At 41.7% G+C, this 17,071-nt stretch overlaps 1 protein-coding gene across 7 annotated transcripts in view; it reads right to left on the reverse strand.

Moving 5' to 3' along the window:
* The window catches only part of LIMS1 (LIM zinc finger domain containing 1), a 149,237-nt gene that overhangs the window by 22,568 nt on the left and 109,598 nt on the right, over positions 1-17,071 (reverse strand). For 5 of the 7 annotated variants that reach the window (XM_055328727.1, XM_055328728.1, XM_055328730.1 and 2 more), the window contains exon 2: positions 2,204-2,363. In XM_055328727.1, the coding sequence (XP_055184702.1) occupies positions 2,204-2,363 (160 nt within the window). Of the gene's footprint in view, positions 1-2,203; positions 2,364-7,066; positions 7,288-17,071 lie in introns of those variants that run through there. The other 2 variants (XM_055328725.1, XM_055328724.1) reach the window with 1 other exon arrangement.

A 17,071-nucleotide genomic window follows, 5' to 3' on the forward strand; every position in this document is an offset into this window, starting at 1 on the left:
TGTCTTTCTCTTTTGGGTCATTTTTTTGCTCCTCTGGACTCCCTCCTAAGGCTTCTGACATAACTACCCACTTTAATAAAAATATCTTAGATTTGGGACACCTGGATGGCTCAGTGATTGAGCACCGCCTTCAGCTCAGGTCCTGATCCCGGAATCGAGGACTGAGTCCTGCATCAGGCTCCTCACATTGAGCCTGCTCCTCCCTCTGCCTATGTCTTTGCCTCAATCTCTCGCTCTGTGTGTGTCTCTCATGAATAAATAAATAAAATTCAAAAAAAAATCTTAGATTTGAAAAGAATATTCAAGGGAAAGAATACCGTATTGGGCATTAGTAACCAAACTAAGTTCTAATCCCATTTGTGTCACAGATCTGCTGTGTTACAGGGACTTTTCAACCTCTGTGGGCCTAGAGTAGGGGGAAAACGTAGGGGTAAGGTTGGGATTGACAGAGTATGAAAGCTCATTTCCTCAGGAGGCAGACTCCCGACTCTCTTAAGTCACCTCCTCCCTTGCCACAGTCTGGCACGCCTCTGCTGTGCTGACCTGAGAACCTGAGTGTTTCATCAAGACACAGAAGCAGGTCTTGTCCTTTTACTCCCGACTGAGGACCACCCTTCTTCTTGCCCCTGCTCCCTTTCTCTCCCTGCTGCCCAGACCCCTAGAGATTTCCTTTTCTTCTTCAGGAATCTGTCACTCTCCTCATTATCACTGGCAGCCTCTCCCACAGTCTTCAGGGGGACCTGTCACCTTGATGCCAAGAGGTGTAGCCCCTGTTCCAGCCGCCTCCCTGCCTTCGCTCCTACTGTGCCTCTCTTGACTGTCACTTGCCATTCCCAGCTCAACGCCATGACCTTTGACAGAAAAAGAGATCTCCCTGCCCAGGGAAAGAGGAAGAAATGAAAGCAAAGAGAACAAGGATTCCTGTTCCTCTTGCTAGGGTTTTTATAGTGGGGAATGCAGCTTCTAGGATACAGCAGGAGCTCAAAAATATGTTCTGGTGAATAAAATAGTGCTCCCTAATCAAATCTCTTAAAGCTGTTATGTTATTATATACAGGGCAGTTTTGTATGTTATGTGCATATGATGGGCTTAATAGCTTTTCTGCAGGCTGGCCTGGAAACCTGTCTCTCAGGAGGCATTGTTTTTATGGGAAAATGTGGTCTGAGCGGCAAACAATGACTTACTAATGACTGTTAAAAATTACCTTTCCTTCCTCAGGAATGGCTTTTAAAGGAGGGAAATTAAAAAATGTGCTAGGCAAAGAAGAAATCAAAGAGCAGCCATTTCTGGCTATACCATAATTCTATGTACGTATATTATTGTAGAGAGACATACATATATAAGTATGTAAGGAATAAGCTGGTAAAAGTATACTATCTAACTGGGCACACACACACACACACACACACACACACACGCCTCCATAGACTAGCCCCCTAAACAGACATATTCTGTGAGACATATTCTACATATTCTGTGTATTCTGAAGAAATACAAAGGAAGTACAGACACCATGAGGTAACACAGGAGAATCAAGAACAAGAATTTGAGGGGTACCTGGTTGTCTCAGTTGGGGAAGCATGTGACTCTTGATCTCAGGGTTGTGAGTGTGCGCCCTACATTGGGTATGGAGATTACTTAAAAAAATAAAATCTTAAAAAAAAGGAAAAGATTTTGGAAAAGAAGATACATAGTATAGCTTAATATGGACAGACTATCCCTCCAAAATAACCAAACAAAATCCTCCTTAGCAAATAAATGCATGGAAGCTCCTACTCGTTGCGTGAAAGGTAGGTAGGTAATGGATGCCCTGCTTTAGAGAAGATATTTCATGGTGCTCTGAGTTGGGGAAAGACATAGAGGCAGGCATTAGTAAGGCATGTGTAGGGGGCATACAAATGGGGACCTGAGTGGAAAAGCCAAAAAACCTGTGGCTAATGTTTATAAAAGGACTCTGCTGAGCTAACGTGTGCAGGGTCTGACAGGTGGAATCACAAGGTACTTAGGGTTCTGAAAGAGGGAGGCGGACTGAACAATATACATGGGGGGCGTCTGTCAGGGCACTCTGCACATGAGCCATTGCTCAAATACCATATACTTCAATATAATTTTCACACCAAAATTTAAAGCAAAGAAGAATGCCTCAGAACAAGGGGAAGGGCAGAGGAAACAGTGCCCCGTGCTTCTGTCTGGGCTGACTCACCTCATAAAAGAGTCCCTCTGGAAACTGCTGGAAGCACTGAGCACACACGAAGCACTGCTCATGGTACAGCTCCCCGTTACTGTTTACTATCTTCTCGGCGGGTGCAAAGCCCCCCTTGCAGCGCTCACAGGTGGCGTTGGCCAGAGCATTGGCCATGTTGCTGTAACACACAAAGGACAGGGAGTCACAGACTGTCTACCTTTTCTTAGACTTAAGACCAAATGACATGAAGAACTGAGGAGAACATTCTATCTGATCACAAAAATCATATTGCAGCCATAAAGCCCAATTTCTTGTGTCTTAAGAACTCAAACTGCTCCCACCTCTTTGTGGGTGTTCAAAGAGCCTCCTGCTTGAATTCTTTTTCTTTAGCCTTTCTGACATTCTTCTTGCTAAATATACTGTGAGTACCTACTTCCTGTGAGGAACTAGGGGTAGAGACAGAAGTCAAGCTTTGCCTTCCAGGAAGGAGCCTGAGGTTACAGCTTAAATAAGCAGCCTAATTAAAATATCCACAGGTCACCATCTCAAGGCCACTATCTCTCCCTTCTGAGAACAGAATCTAAACTGCATGTCAATTGAACACCGAATCCTGACACAGGTTATCTCTCTGGTTAGATCCTGCTGAAAGCAACTGTTGCAAGTAGTTCTTTTTTTTTTTTTTTAAAGATAGATTCATTCATTCATTCATTCATGAAAAACACAGGGAGAGAGAGGGGCAGAGACACAGGCAGAGGGAGAAGCAGGCTCCATGCATGGAGCACGATGCAGACTTGATCCCGAGTCTCCAGGATCACACCCTGGGCTAAAGGCAGTGCTAAACCACTGAGCCACCTGGGCTGCCCGCAAGTAGTTCTTAAACCAGACTGCCTTAATCCTGTAATCTCATTGGTAAAACAAGCACTGAACGCTAGCTAACATTATAAGTTATTTCTTAAAGTCACAGGATACACTGTGAAGATCCTTTTATGGACATGACACAGGAGGTTCAGGGAATTGGAGTGACCAGCCCAATGTTGTGACATGGTGAAGCTCAGTAGTTAGGGGAAGACATAGGACCAGAATCCAGAGTCCCTGTTCATAAAATCACAACCGGATTACAGTATCAATTTTGAACACTCAAGAAGACGTGATAGGGACACCATCACACTTTAAACATCAGGCAGTCACATTACCACCGATGACCCCAGTGACCTGGTCTCTCTCCCTTGCTGTCAATCCACTGCACCTTGAAACATACAAGAGGCACTTGATAAATGGACCCGCATCCTAACTAACCTTTGTGGAGTCTGGAAGAAGAAAAGTATATACTCAGATAATTATTTCGTTCTAACAAGCCCTCAGTTTCACACAAAGAACTGCTTCATTCTAAAAGGCCTTGAAGTGGGGAAGGTCACCTAACCAGAGTCATCGTTGGCCAGTCTGTTCTTCACAATTGGCAAGTTTATTTTCAGATGCCCAATGAGAGTACAAGTTCTACCTGTGTGTCTAGTTAACTGGTGCAGCCTGTACCACCCAGATATTGAGTCAATCCACCTCAAAAAGTTATGGCCAACATTCTCTAGAATCTTCACAGCCACCCTATCAGGCAGGTGAGGAGTTTTCATCTTACAGACAGATTAACTGCCTTTTCCCCTCAGTTTTCCCGTTTCCTTAGCAGAAGGGCTCACACATACCTTGTCTCACCTCCATCCCACCCCAGTGGAAGACACCTTTGCCTTCTTGCCCCAAATGTTTCAAAGAATAGTATTGCTATTCTGTAGCCTTTCCATAATAAGCCCCATGTAGAAGTACCACATTCATAACCACATATCAACTCACACCTCAACTTTACTTCATAGGTTTAAATATAGAATTAAAACATCACAAAAAAAAAAAAGAAAAGAAAAAAAAAAAGGAAGAGAGGCAGCCTCAGTGCTTGGCAAATCTGGCCTAAGTCTCATACTAAAATAAATTTTCTACTTTGTCATTTTAAAATTACTGTGGGTTATGGAGAGAAATGCATCACATTCCCTTCTTCATGTGGCTTTGGCATAAGCCAGATGAATTGTAGCAGTTTTAGCAAAGCTCTTGGAAGGGTCTGCACTTCCCCTTTCTCCTAATCAAAATCTGCAGGTGTCCCTGGATGAAGTATGGTAAACCAACACCTGCCCTAATATCGTTTCGAGGAGAAAATTTTTAAAAAGTATATAACTTTGAAAGCCAGAAGATGCTACCCAAATATAAAGGCATCATTATTAATTTTGAACCCTCTCAAAAGATTCACCAGATCCTTATAATTTTCACAGAACTCTCAAAAAGCAGGAAGAGAAGAACATTCTGGAATATCCTGCTCCATTATCTAGATCAAGTAGTTCTCAAAGTATAGGGGCCACTGTGACCCATTTAGGGGTTCAAAAGGTCCTTTTTCCACCTGCATCTGTGGGAGGCCTATTTTCTTTGTATATATATCTAAGGCAACATATAACACTAAGATAAATGCAGAAACAACTGAGAAACTGTCTTAGACTGTCATTAATGAAGATTTGAAAATATGTAATTCAATGCCACTTTTCCCACCAAGCTTTTTTCATTTTGGAAAGAGTTATTTTTCTTTTTTTTTTTTGAAAGAGTTATTTTTCATAAAAATTAACACTTATGAATAAATGCATAATGAGTTTATGTATCTCAAATGAATACATATTTAATTTTGTTCTTAGTTTGTATTTTCAGTAAATATTGATAAACAAAAGCTCTCTGGGGACCTCAATACCTTTTTATTATTTATTTATTTATTTATTTATTCATTCATTCATTCATTCATGAGAGACACAGAGAGAGGCAGAGACACAGGCAGAGGAAGAACCAGGCTCCACGTAGGGAGCCCAATGTGGGACTCGATTCCAGGTCTCCAGGATCACGCCTTGGGCCAAAGGCGGCACTAAACCGCTGAGCCACCTGGGCTGCCCTTAAGAGTGGAAAGCAGTCCTAAGATCAAAGCATTTGTCACCTGTTTCCTACTCATTGTACTAAACACTGTTTGTATTCAAATTCAAATACTCAAATAGTGAGAAAATAGGTAGACAGTTTCTCATACACAGGAAAAATAAAACTAGCTTTGGAGATAATATAATATGTATTTTTGAAGAAGTATTCCTTTTAATAACAAGCAGGATAAGAAAAGAAACTACATTAGAGGAAACTTTCAGGAAAGAACCCCTAATAATCTCACTAACCTACTGAACTATTTTTTTTATGATTTTATTTATTTGTTCATAGAGACACAGAGAGAGAGAGAGAGGCAGAGGCACAGGCAGAGGGAGAAGCAAGCTCCATGCAGGGAGCCTGATGTGGGACTCGATCCAGGGTCCCCAGGATCAAACCCCGGGCTACAGGCAGCGCTAAACCGCTGCGCCACCGGGGCTGCCCCCTACTGAACTATGTACATTAACTTTCCTTTCTTGTCTTTGACCCTCTGGCACTATGTATTTCTTTCAATTGACTATTTTTTGAGCAGTTTTAAGTTTACAGTGAAACTGAGGCAAAAGGAGTCGAGTTCCCCTTCATCCCCACGTGCAAGCCTCCCCTGCTACCAACATCTCTACCAGAAACGTAGTCTGTTATGACTGATGATGAATCTACAGTGACCTATGCATTTGTTTACAACTGTTTTTTATATATAAAAGTTACATTTTAGAAGTCATGAATGATAGTTACAACTGTCATCTGGCTAGTTATAATTAGTTGGCTAATTTTTCAAAAAAGGATTTTTGCTAAGAAGTATTGATGATAAAGAATATATATGTTGGGAAATATATATGTAGAAGCCTTTAGTACAGAACCTTCACATTTGGCCAGTAATAACTGATTTACCCGATCCACTTCTACAGATGAACCATACACAGAAAACTTGATATCACAGGGCTTTTTTTCAAGTGTCTCACTGTTCAAAGTATGTAAAACAAATTTCCTGGCATCAAAACAAAAAAAAATGTGTAAATCCAAAAAGCATCTTAAGAGTCCACAGAGCATTTTGGTTACAGTATAATTATAATTGCCCAATTACATTTAAACAGAACTCTTTATAAGTCGTGAAAATAGAGGACATCTGTTATAACACCACACATAATAGATTAATGGAAATAGAGAATCAGGTCAGTTAAATTCCCCTTAACTCATAATTGACAAATTGAGGATTTGCAGTTAATTCTAAGCTTATGACTTTGCGGAAGATAAACAATCTTCCATGAGTCTAACTACTACTCTGCACTACTTTTTAAAATTGTTTGCTAAAACTCATTTAATAACATGAATTAGACTTTTTAGAGTTAATGGCATATATGTATATATATATATTATATACACACACACACACACACACACACACCTATATTTGCTAAACAACATTCTTATTTATTGACTCAATCCCCTTAAGACAATATTAAGAAATCCAGTTTGCCTACCTCAAATTGCTGTTAAATGTGTATCTTTATCAACAGTCTGTAATTCAGTTTTACTATTTCCCTCAACCAACTTGTCATCTGTGGGAAGTTTAAGAGCATACAATCTTTCTATTATAAACCCTGCCAGCAGCATCTCTAAGCCTCCCCCTTGGACTACATAATGAAAATGTACTATTATGAGGAACCTACTGAACACAAAGACATTACTACTATTACTTTAAAAGCAGCATTTTCCTTTACCTCTGCATCTCATCTGGTGTATCTCCCCGCCTGCTGGAATATGCCTCCCTCCCCTCCATCACTCTGGAATGCCCCTGCTCAGAGTCGAGGAAATAAAACTATCAATGGCTACTGAACTCAAAGCCCAAGCAGACTAGATCTGGAAGATAGGAGCTCCTCTTCCAGGAGAGGAGACACTTACAATTTTGCATAAAAGTCACAAAACTCCTTGTAGACCTTTACGTCACTGTGCCTGCGCTGTAATTTGGACACAGCCCGCTCGTCTTCATTGCCATTAGCCTGGTGGACACTGTTAAGGACTGCCTGGGGGATTTCTTCATTCTCTGGGATAACACAAGGGTACACCCTGGCCGGGAACGCCATCCCAAGGTGCCTGAGAGCTCCAAGCCCAGGACAGAGAGTAGCAGGGCAGGGGACGGAGAAACAATATCCAGGCCTCCCCTGCTTCCCTGCCAGGGTCACTCCCACTGTTCCCACACACGTCAGCCCTGCGTTTGCCAGGGTCGCTCCTGGCCCTTCATATTAAGAGCTCTAGGAGCAAAGCAGTCACTTGCTGTGCCTGTCCTGAGTTTTGAGGCATTTCTGGAAGCTCTAGAAAACATTCCCCAGAGCAGTGACACAGTCTTTGCTGGAGCAGCCTTCCCGGCAGACTGTGTCTGTAAACACTGCTTCAGAAATAGAGGACTGGTTGGCAGGGTCCAAGAGAAACAAACATCCACATGCCCTGGGGGATCTGTCACCAGGCATTATCCACATGAACACTGTTGTTCTTGTAAAACACCCTCAGATATTGTTTCTAACAAGCTCCCCACTGAGGCTAACGCAGCTGGCACACACTGGGGGACATCTTAATGCCCAGGGCATGCTTGCCAGCTATGCCCATGGCTGTCTTTCACCAAGGATCTGTGAGTCCCTAAGAATTTGGAGCTACTTTTGACTTATTGATCCTAGCAGTTGGCACATAGCAAGAGCTGGATGATGTGTTCAATGAATGGACACGAGGAAATAGGAAAGAGTTGGGCATCTAGTTAGAAACCCTCAGCTAATCCTGGTCTTTATTATGGTTAAAGATGCTGCTGGCATTCCTGCTATAGTCAGTCCACATTGCTGTCATCTTGCAGCAGTACTGCAAGTGCATCTTGCAGCAGAAGAGGAGGGTGATGATGTAGGCCACGGGCAATACAAGGGCTCAAAAAATTTCCCCAGGAACAGTCCTCTGAGCACCAAGGTGCCCTCCCAACCAAAATTAAGGTACCAAGGACCACTAAAGAAAGAAACACTAGAGATGAGAGCCATGAAATCAACAGCAAACAAACAGACAAAATGCAGCTGAGACTTCCAAGTAACAACTAATAATTAATAATGCTATGCATTATGCTCATTATTGCATCCCTTATAAGGTAGGTATTATTTACAGGTGAGGAACTGAGATTCAAGGAGGCTGAATAACCCAGTAAGTACATGGTAGAGTCAAGATTTAAATCTAGGGAGCTTCATCCTAGAGCCTATGTTGTCAACTACCATGTGAGAAAATGGTTAAACACAATCACTGGAGAACAAAGTAAGTTAACTAGAAAAGATTAAGTAGTTGGTACAAATGAGATAGAAGCACAAAATGAGACCTAGTCTTCCCTCTTTGAACCCTAAAGATCTCAGTACAAGTCAGAAATTAAAAGGCTGTGGGCTACGGATCCTCCCCAAGCCCCAAGAAAATCATCATTTTTAAATAGGAAAGAAGTGACCTCATGGTTGAAATGGTGAATGAGATCTTGCCATTTACAGCAACCTGGATGGGCATAGAGGATATTATGCTAAGTGAAATAAGTCAGGAAAAGACAAATACTATATAATTTCATTTACATGTGTAATCTAAAACAAAACAATGAATAAAGAAACAAAAGCAGAAACAGACCCATAAATACAGAGAACTGATGGCTGCCAATGGGGGAGGGGTGTAATATGGGGGGGGGGAATGGGTAAAATGGGTGAAGGGAAGTGGGAGATACAGGCTTCCATTTTGGGGATGAATAAGTCACAGGGATAAAGGCACAGCACAAGGAATATAGACAATGGTATTATAATAGCATTGTATGGTGACAAATGGTAGCCACGTTTGTAGTGAGCATGGTATAGGGTATAAAGCTGTCAAATCACTGTTGTACACCTGAAACTAATATAATAGTATCAACTATACTTTAATGTTAAAAAACCACACACACACACACACACACACCACAAAACCAAAATACATACAAGCAAAAATTTAAAAAATTTTTGGATAAAATATAGGATAATATAGGAGAATAGTTTTTTTATATGAAAAGGTTTTTTGAAGATTTATTTATTTTAGAGAGAGCGAGCAAGAGAGAGAGGGTGCATGAGCATGCACATGGAGGGAAGGGCTGGGGGAGAGAATCTTCAAGCAGACACCCTGCTGAGCATGGAGCCCAGATTGGGGCCCTGTCTCATGACCCATGAGATCATCACCTGAGCTGAAAACAAGGGTCAGACACTCAATCAACGGAGCCACCCAAGCTCCCCTATAAAATTTTTTTAAATAAAATGTATGGGTGTTTCCAGTAACTGATTCATTTTATTGATCCTAGCAGTTGACACATAGCAGGAGTTGGATGATGTGTTCGTAATACATTCATTCATGCCTGAGGAAAAAAGCTATCAGGCTCTATTTGTTTTCCTTATGATATTCTTACAGTTTTTTTTTTTTAAGATTTATGTATTTATTCATGAGAGACATACAGAGGCAGTGACACAGGCAGAGGGAGAAGCAGGCTCTCCAGGGGCCTGCCGTGTGACTCAATCCCAGGACCTCGGGATTACAACTGGAGCCGAAGGCAGAGGCTCAACCACTGAGCCCCCCAGGTGCCCCTATTCTTATAGTTTTTAATCCATACTAGTTACAGTGATTGCAAATCATGTTCATTCTCCTGCCAGAAACATCATTAGATCCAAATACTTAGCCCACACTGATGTGACACTACTTGGAGATACCAAGCAAAGGGCAGACTACTGAAGGAGGTCCTGGAGACTTCCCTTTCTTTCAGTTCAAACAGTTTCCAGGGGATTATGCTATTTACGAAATGCTATGTTAAGGTGAAGCAGGTAGGAGACCCTCCATTGTTTCTGCTTTCCTCTACTTCCAGCTGGGACCATGTTATTGAGGGTGTGCTTGGCCCATTATAAGTCCAAATAGACTTCAACAGAAGTTACCTCAATAAGAGTCAGTTTTGGGGCAGCCGGGGTGGCTCACTGGTTTAGTGCCACCCTCAGCTCAGGGCGTGATCCTGGAGACCTGAGATCCAGTCCCACATGGGGTCCCTGCATGAAAGCTTGCTTGTGTCTCCGCACCTCTCTCTCTCTCTCTCTCTCTCTCTCTCTCTCTCTCTCTGCCACTGTCTCTCATGAATAAATAAAATCTTTAAAAAAAGTTTTTGATTGAAGGTATCATATACGATGTTAATATTTTTAAACTATTTAATCAATCAGTGTGACTATATGGATGTTAAGGCTGATTTGTGGCTGTCTCTTTGTTTACAGTTTTGCCAGATCTCATTCTTTCCTCCTTTCCTTTCTTTTTATTACCAAGGAATATCCTAATGGCAGCTGAGAGGGAGAGGGGAAATTGAGGCTCTAAAGAAAGAAAAGATGGGGCAGGACAGAGCCCGATCATCTATCCTAAATCTCCTTCCTAAGAACTCCTCCCCAGGAGCAAAAGACCCTGGCCAACTGACTTCTGCAGAGAAATTCCCTGAACTTTACACATGCTACTTATGCTGAAACAACAAAGGAACTCACACAGTAAGGGTCAAGGCCAACCAGGAAGGCTTAGCCCCTGCAATTGTGAATGAGCTCTGTATTCAGAAGCTAGTGGCAACAGGCTGCCCGGTCCTTTAATAACTTTTCCATTATGGTCTATAGTGTCTTAAAAAAGTAACTGCTCATATCAGGGGCCCCTGGGTGGCTCAGTCGGTTAATTGTCCAACTCTTGATCTCAGTGCTATGAATTCAAGCCCCATAGTGGGCTTCACATTGGGTTGGGTGTGGAGCCTACTTAAAAAAAAACAAAACAAAAAAATGTAACTGCTCTCATTATGCCACTGTTTGCTTATTTGCATTATTTTATATCACATCTGAACACATGGAACTTTTAATGAGCTCACAATGCAACAGGGCTAAGGGGTACCTGAGAAGGGCCTGCTGAATGAATAAACAGCCACAGCCTGTTTCTGAGTACACAAAGTACTCAGGGAAACTATATATGGATATATATGGTTTTCCCATCATTCAAGCATATAAAGATGCAGATCTCTGCTTTAGTGCCAAGTGCTGAGTGCAGAGGGCTCTCTGTGTGTCCTAGTACCTGAGTAAGGATACCTGAGTAAGGACCATGTGGCCACTGCAAGGTCAGGTGGCACTATTCACAAAGACTGCATAGGGGAGTCGGCTGGTCAATCACTTCTTATCCAGGTACCACAGGAAAGAGCTAGAAGAAACGTGTGGTTATTTTCCCAGGAGGACATGGGGGTCATTTTGGGCCAAACAAACACCACGGCTTAAGTTCTATATCCAGGCATTTTCCTACTTTCAAACCACTTTTGACACTTAATAATGTCGCTGTTAAGAAATGTAAACAATCCTTTTAGACTATGTTGCAACCATGAGAAGAATACTTATCTGAACATTTCTGATGGAAAATACTACTCTCACTACAGTGGCATCAAAATAGTCCTTGAAGGAGGGCAGGAGGCATATCTGCTGTTAGGCTGGCAGCTCCAGCATCCTGTAAAGAATGCTGCTGGGCTTCAGATTCTACCAGTCTAGCTAACACTATGATTTCAGCCAAAACAAATTCTACCCGACGTACCCGTAGCCAGAAACAAATAACCTACTTAGAGATATCACACAAAAGTATTGTAGCTACTTGCAGGAGCTCAAATAATTAAAGCATGGATATAATCATGAGCATGGTTGGCCAAAAGTAATAATCAACTTTTTAATAACTGGTATTTTAAAATTAAAATTCTCTCTAATAGCAACTGAACTATGTGCATCACTACTAAATAGTTCATCTATGTGGTTCTTAAAATCCAAGCTGAACATTTTGACCAAATGCTTCTAAAACGTTTTACAGGACTCTAATACAGAAAAAAAGGCAGTGCTATTACATGTTTAATGCCATTCCACAGACAGGCATACATGGATGGCTAAGCCAAGCCCTTGGCAATAACAACTATTAGAATGTAGCTTCTTCAATTTCAATCAAAGTCTTCCATGGATACTGGAGTATTCAATTGTTCAATTGTTGAGACAGCCGGGTTAAATTAATATATGGCAAAATGAATTATTTACTATGAAAATTCGCTATGATACTCTATTCTACTCAAATGGAAAATTTAATCTTATTTTCTTCCTATTATTAAAAACACAACAGTCATGACATGCAAGTAAAGATAATGGAGCTGGAAAGTTCTTTCTCATTTCCCAGGGACTAGGACAAATGCACTGTGTTTTCTTTCAACGACAGTGAGGAAAGAGACAAAGGTCAGTTAGTTGGCCAGAGAGGATATGGAGTTGCAATTTACATGCCATTTTGCCTTGTCTGTTAGGAACGTTTCCTAATTCTGGATTGCACAAGCAAAAAAAAAAAAAAATATTACAACACAGGCGAGAGAGTGAGAAAGAAATAAGATGCACATCTTAAACTAACTTCAAAGACAGGCGCATTTGTTACCTCCCCGCACAGGCACTGCTTATGGATCACAATCAAAGCAGGTAAGAACCTCTCTGGCTTTGTTACTGTACGTTAGAAATAACTGAAGAGAATAAGTGAAAAACATCACTGCCTAACAAAGAGGAAAGAACAGACTTAAAGGACCTCCCTATTTACCAGTAACCCCTTCCCCAGGGCCTCCCACTCTTCCCAAATACTTAGACCAGACCAACAGTGACCCAGAGGCAGTGACTCGAGAAGGTTATTTGTATCTGATTGTAACACCTTCTTAAATGAAACTCACCTAAAAGTTAGAGACTCTTTGATATTGGAGACAGATTTATAGCACCCCAAACCTTGTGCTAGTGGAAGAAGCTGTTCATACCCCTCATAAGGAAAATGAGTGAAACACAACTCAATCTCAGGTTGATGGGTTTTCAAGAAGTAAACTTCAGGCATACCTTCAGTCCTAAAATCAACAATTAAAATATGTTTCTAGTGAAAGGTGGTGAGGTGAAAATTTTTTATCTGATGTCTAAAACTGTCCTGGTTTTATTCTTGATGCCTACAGGAGAAGAATCCCCAGTCAGGAGCCATCAGGCCGAGAGCTGCCACATGTTTGCCCAGTGCCATGAAGGTCCTGTGACACAAGACAGATCCTGAGAGTGCTCCGCAGCTCAGAAATACTCTGCCCACAACAGGCATCAATTACTGAAAATTATATAGTTCAGTTTCTCAATTTTAACAAATTTAAAAAGTACTGACAACCTACTTAATGGCCTAATTCTTGGGAAGAACCTCAATCTGGACAATCTCTAGAAGTTTTCCAACATTACTCCAAAACAAACCCATACCCATACTTCAGTGTAAAAAGGACGTGGAGCCTAGGAAAAATGCAGGAACAAGACTGAAATAAAGCTTACGATGTTCTCCTGTTCCACTCTGAAACAAACAAGTCTACTTTATTAAGAGATGTTCTGAACCATGCTCAGAGAGAAATCAACAGAGTTCAAGACTTGTGGCACCTTTCTCTCTCTGGTACAAGCACAAGAGCGTAGCTTTCCTGCCCACAACTAGCCACCCTTTCTCTGCAACAGTGACATTCTCATCCTGCAACGCAATCCACAATAGAAGGAAAGGCACAAAACTAGATCAGGAAAGTAGCAGGATGTGTGGCAACAAGGCAAAATCAATAATAACAGAAAACCAACAAAGGACATGAACAACGGGGCAGCCTCAGTTTCTAGAAGCTGTATGGGTATGGAAGTATGAGCATTCTGGGGTGGGATTACTGGGTTGCACTCTGTCGTTTGGCAAGTTGAATTTCTCTACCCCCAGCAACCCCAAAGCAACACAGCTCGTTATAGAACATTTATAAAAGGTAGTGAAGACTCACTCATAATCCTGCAATCTAGTGATGAGCAATGCAACATGTTAATCTCTATTCCTTATAAAATACACATACACACACATGATTGTAAACAAAGGCAGGATTGTTGCAAGGTGATTGTTTAGAATTATCTTTATTCCTAGTACTGGACATAAAAAGATACAAAGTTCTTTGGATGAATACTACTGACTCCTTTTCCCCTGAACTCTCTGCCTCTCTGAAACTTGCCCAGTCCTCTATTTCTATTTCTATTCAAGGTCTTCTCTAAGAAGCCCCCTTTGAGCATTTCAGCCTATACTAATCTGTTTAGCATCTATAGGGCTCACTGAGTATCCTGTTCAGTTGTGTTCTGTATTGCAAAGGCACTTCTCTCAAGAACACCATGAGCCCTTTAGTGTGAAAACTTCTGGAGTCTTTACATCAAGCACCCTCTTAAACAATTAAACTGACCTTTTATTTTTTTTAAAGATTTCATTTATTTATTCATGAGAGACAGAGAGAGAGAGAGAGAGAGAGAGAGAGAGAGAGAGAGGCAGAGACACAGGCAGAGGGAGAAGCAGGCTCCATTCAGGGAGTCCGACGTAGGACTCAAGCCCGGAACTCCAGGATCACGCCCTGGGCTGAAGACGGTGCTAAACTGCTGAGCCACCAGGGCTGCCCCAAACTGACCCTTTTGTGAAAAGTTGCTAAACAGTAGAATTGGGGAGGTGCTCATAAGCTGCCACCCTCCCCAGAAATTCAAGACAACTCACTGTAAATTGATTGATTCTTAAAGATTTTATGTATTTATTCATGAGACACACACGGAGAGAGGTAGAGACATAGGCAGAGGGGAGAAGCAGGCTCCCTGTGGGGAGCCTGATGTAGGACTTGATTCTGGGACCATGACTTGAGCCAAAGGCAGACACTCAACCACTGAGCCACCCAGGCGTCCCTCAGTGTAGCTTTAGTATGTAATTCAGCATAGTTCCTTTGTCAGTAAAGGCAACTTTCTTAACTGTCATCACTGCAGTCTGAAATCTATATGCTTTCTAAACAAACTTTCTATCACTAGATGCTCATGTTGTTCAAATAAGTGAAGGGTTTGGTCAACTGAAAAAAACATTCTTAAAATTCTCTTTCATAGGCTGGGAAATTTTTCTCTGATTTTTCAAACATCTTCACTGGAAAATGTCTCTGTAGCAGTTCCTCCATTATCCAAATTATTTCTCCCTGTTATTCATACTGTGACCCACTAACACATATTCTCACCACTAAACATCTTTTTAAAAAGACACCTTGTGTCCTGACCAAAATAGATGAATTTGGGAAAGCCTAGTATTTCAAATATAGAACAGTATTTTTAGCTAAGAGTGTTGACTGGCTTACCAGGGAAATCCTTCAGTGAATCCACGGGTTCCTTATATGGTTGGGGTGGCCATCATCACCAAACTTTCTGGCTCTAAATGACATTCTTATTTTTTAGTTCTGACTCAGCCAAGGATATCTCACTGAACACTGACCTTCAGCTAAGTTGGGAGAAGAAGCCAATGGGAGTTCTTATTTTGTGAACAAGCTTAACATAAGGTCTGCTTTCCTCAATAAGATAAAAGAAAATGAGAGTTTCAGTATGGAAGGACAGAAAAAACCCACTGTACTCAAGTCAAATGAAAACAATCCTTTCAAACTTAAATCTATATATCTTTCATTTTCAGTTGTTTTCTTTTTAACATAGAACATATTTTACATATATTTTATTGCATTAAACAATATTTGAAAATATTGGACAGGATTAAGCAGAAGAACTGAAAAATATTTTTTTGCAACCTTTAAAAAGGCTTCTTTTCTTTCATTAACTTCAAATTTTGTGAAGTGCATACAGAGAGACCAGGAATTGTTTTAAATACCATAAGAGTTACTACTAATGTGATCAAAAGACGTGGAGATGATAGAAGGTCACAGGAGGCCTGAGCATCTGGTGGTGTCATTGTAAGTCTATCTGGTACACAGCTAGAGCTTCAGTTCTCCCAGGTGTCTTCTGCATATACCTCTTCTTCTTCTGGATCCTGTCCTCAGCTCTTCTCTCTCCCCATAGAGCTCACCATTCTCTGGCACAGAATGAAGTCTGGGTTTTTTAAAGTGGTTTACCAGTTTAGGTAGGAAGCTCTTGGTTCTGATCCTTTAGCTCTATTCAAAGAGACACATTCATGAGTCCAGCAGTAATATATAGGAGTATGATCATTATGACTATAAACAGACCCCTCATTTCCTGATGGAAGATTATTGGAATATTTTTGGGGTGCTGATGATGGGAAAGTGGTCTTTTTCCGCCGCTTGCCTCCGGTCCTGGGGCCATTCAGCAGAGGGCGCTAGAGAGACCAACCGGAGGAAAAGGTTTTTGCATGCCTGTCCTTGCATGCTCCCTTGGCAAGCTCCTGGGAGCAGAGCCTTCTCCATTACAGCCTCCAGCAGCACACACAGCTTCTTCAGCATCCAGGTTGTGTAGGTATGGCAGCCAAAAGCAGCCAGTTGGCAAGCAGCTTGTCTGGTGGAAGTGCCTAGTGGTTCTGCAGCAGGACACCTCTGTCTCCTGCAGTGAGTGGCAGCCCACAGCACTCTGACCGCCCCCCTACCTAGCCTCTCCAACCACCCTGCCCACCTCCCCCATTCTCAGCAGTTCTGGAATGGAGCATCTTGTGGCATCCTGTATGGAGGGTCTCCCACAAATTCAGATTTCCAGCATGTTTCACTGGTGCGGCATCATAGCAACTTCTCTTCTACTCCCATGAGCAATGAATGAGTCTTGGGTGGGGAGGAGGGCTCCTCCTCGCTAGCTCTCTTTAGCCCTGGAGTGGTAGTTTCTGCTTATAGCTACTATTCCTGTACTCTTAGCATTCTTTTTATTTCTTACTAGCCAATCCCTTACCACTGCAAACCTCTGTTGGAATTAACTCTTTTTATGTTTTTATTAATCCTTGCTCCTTCAAATTACCGTGTGGTTTTTCTCTTCTAATTGGATCCTGACTGAACCTCAGCTGATCCGCGGCCAAAGTCAGGACTCTTAACTGACTGTTCTTAGACCTTGTAGG

This window comes from Nyctereutes procyonoides, unplaced genomic scaffold, assembly GCF_905146905.1.
Source record: "Nyctereutes procyonoides isolate TBG_1078 unplaced genomic scaffold, NYPRO_anot_genome, whole genome shotgun sequence".
NCBI lineage: Eukaryota > Metazoa > Chordata > Mammalia > Carnivora > Canidae > Nyctereutes > Nyctereutes procyonoides.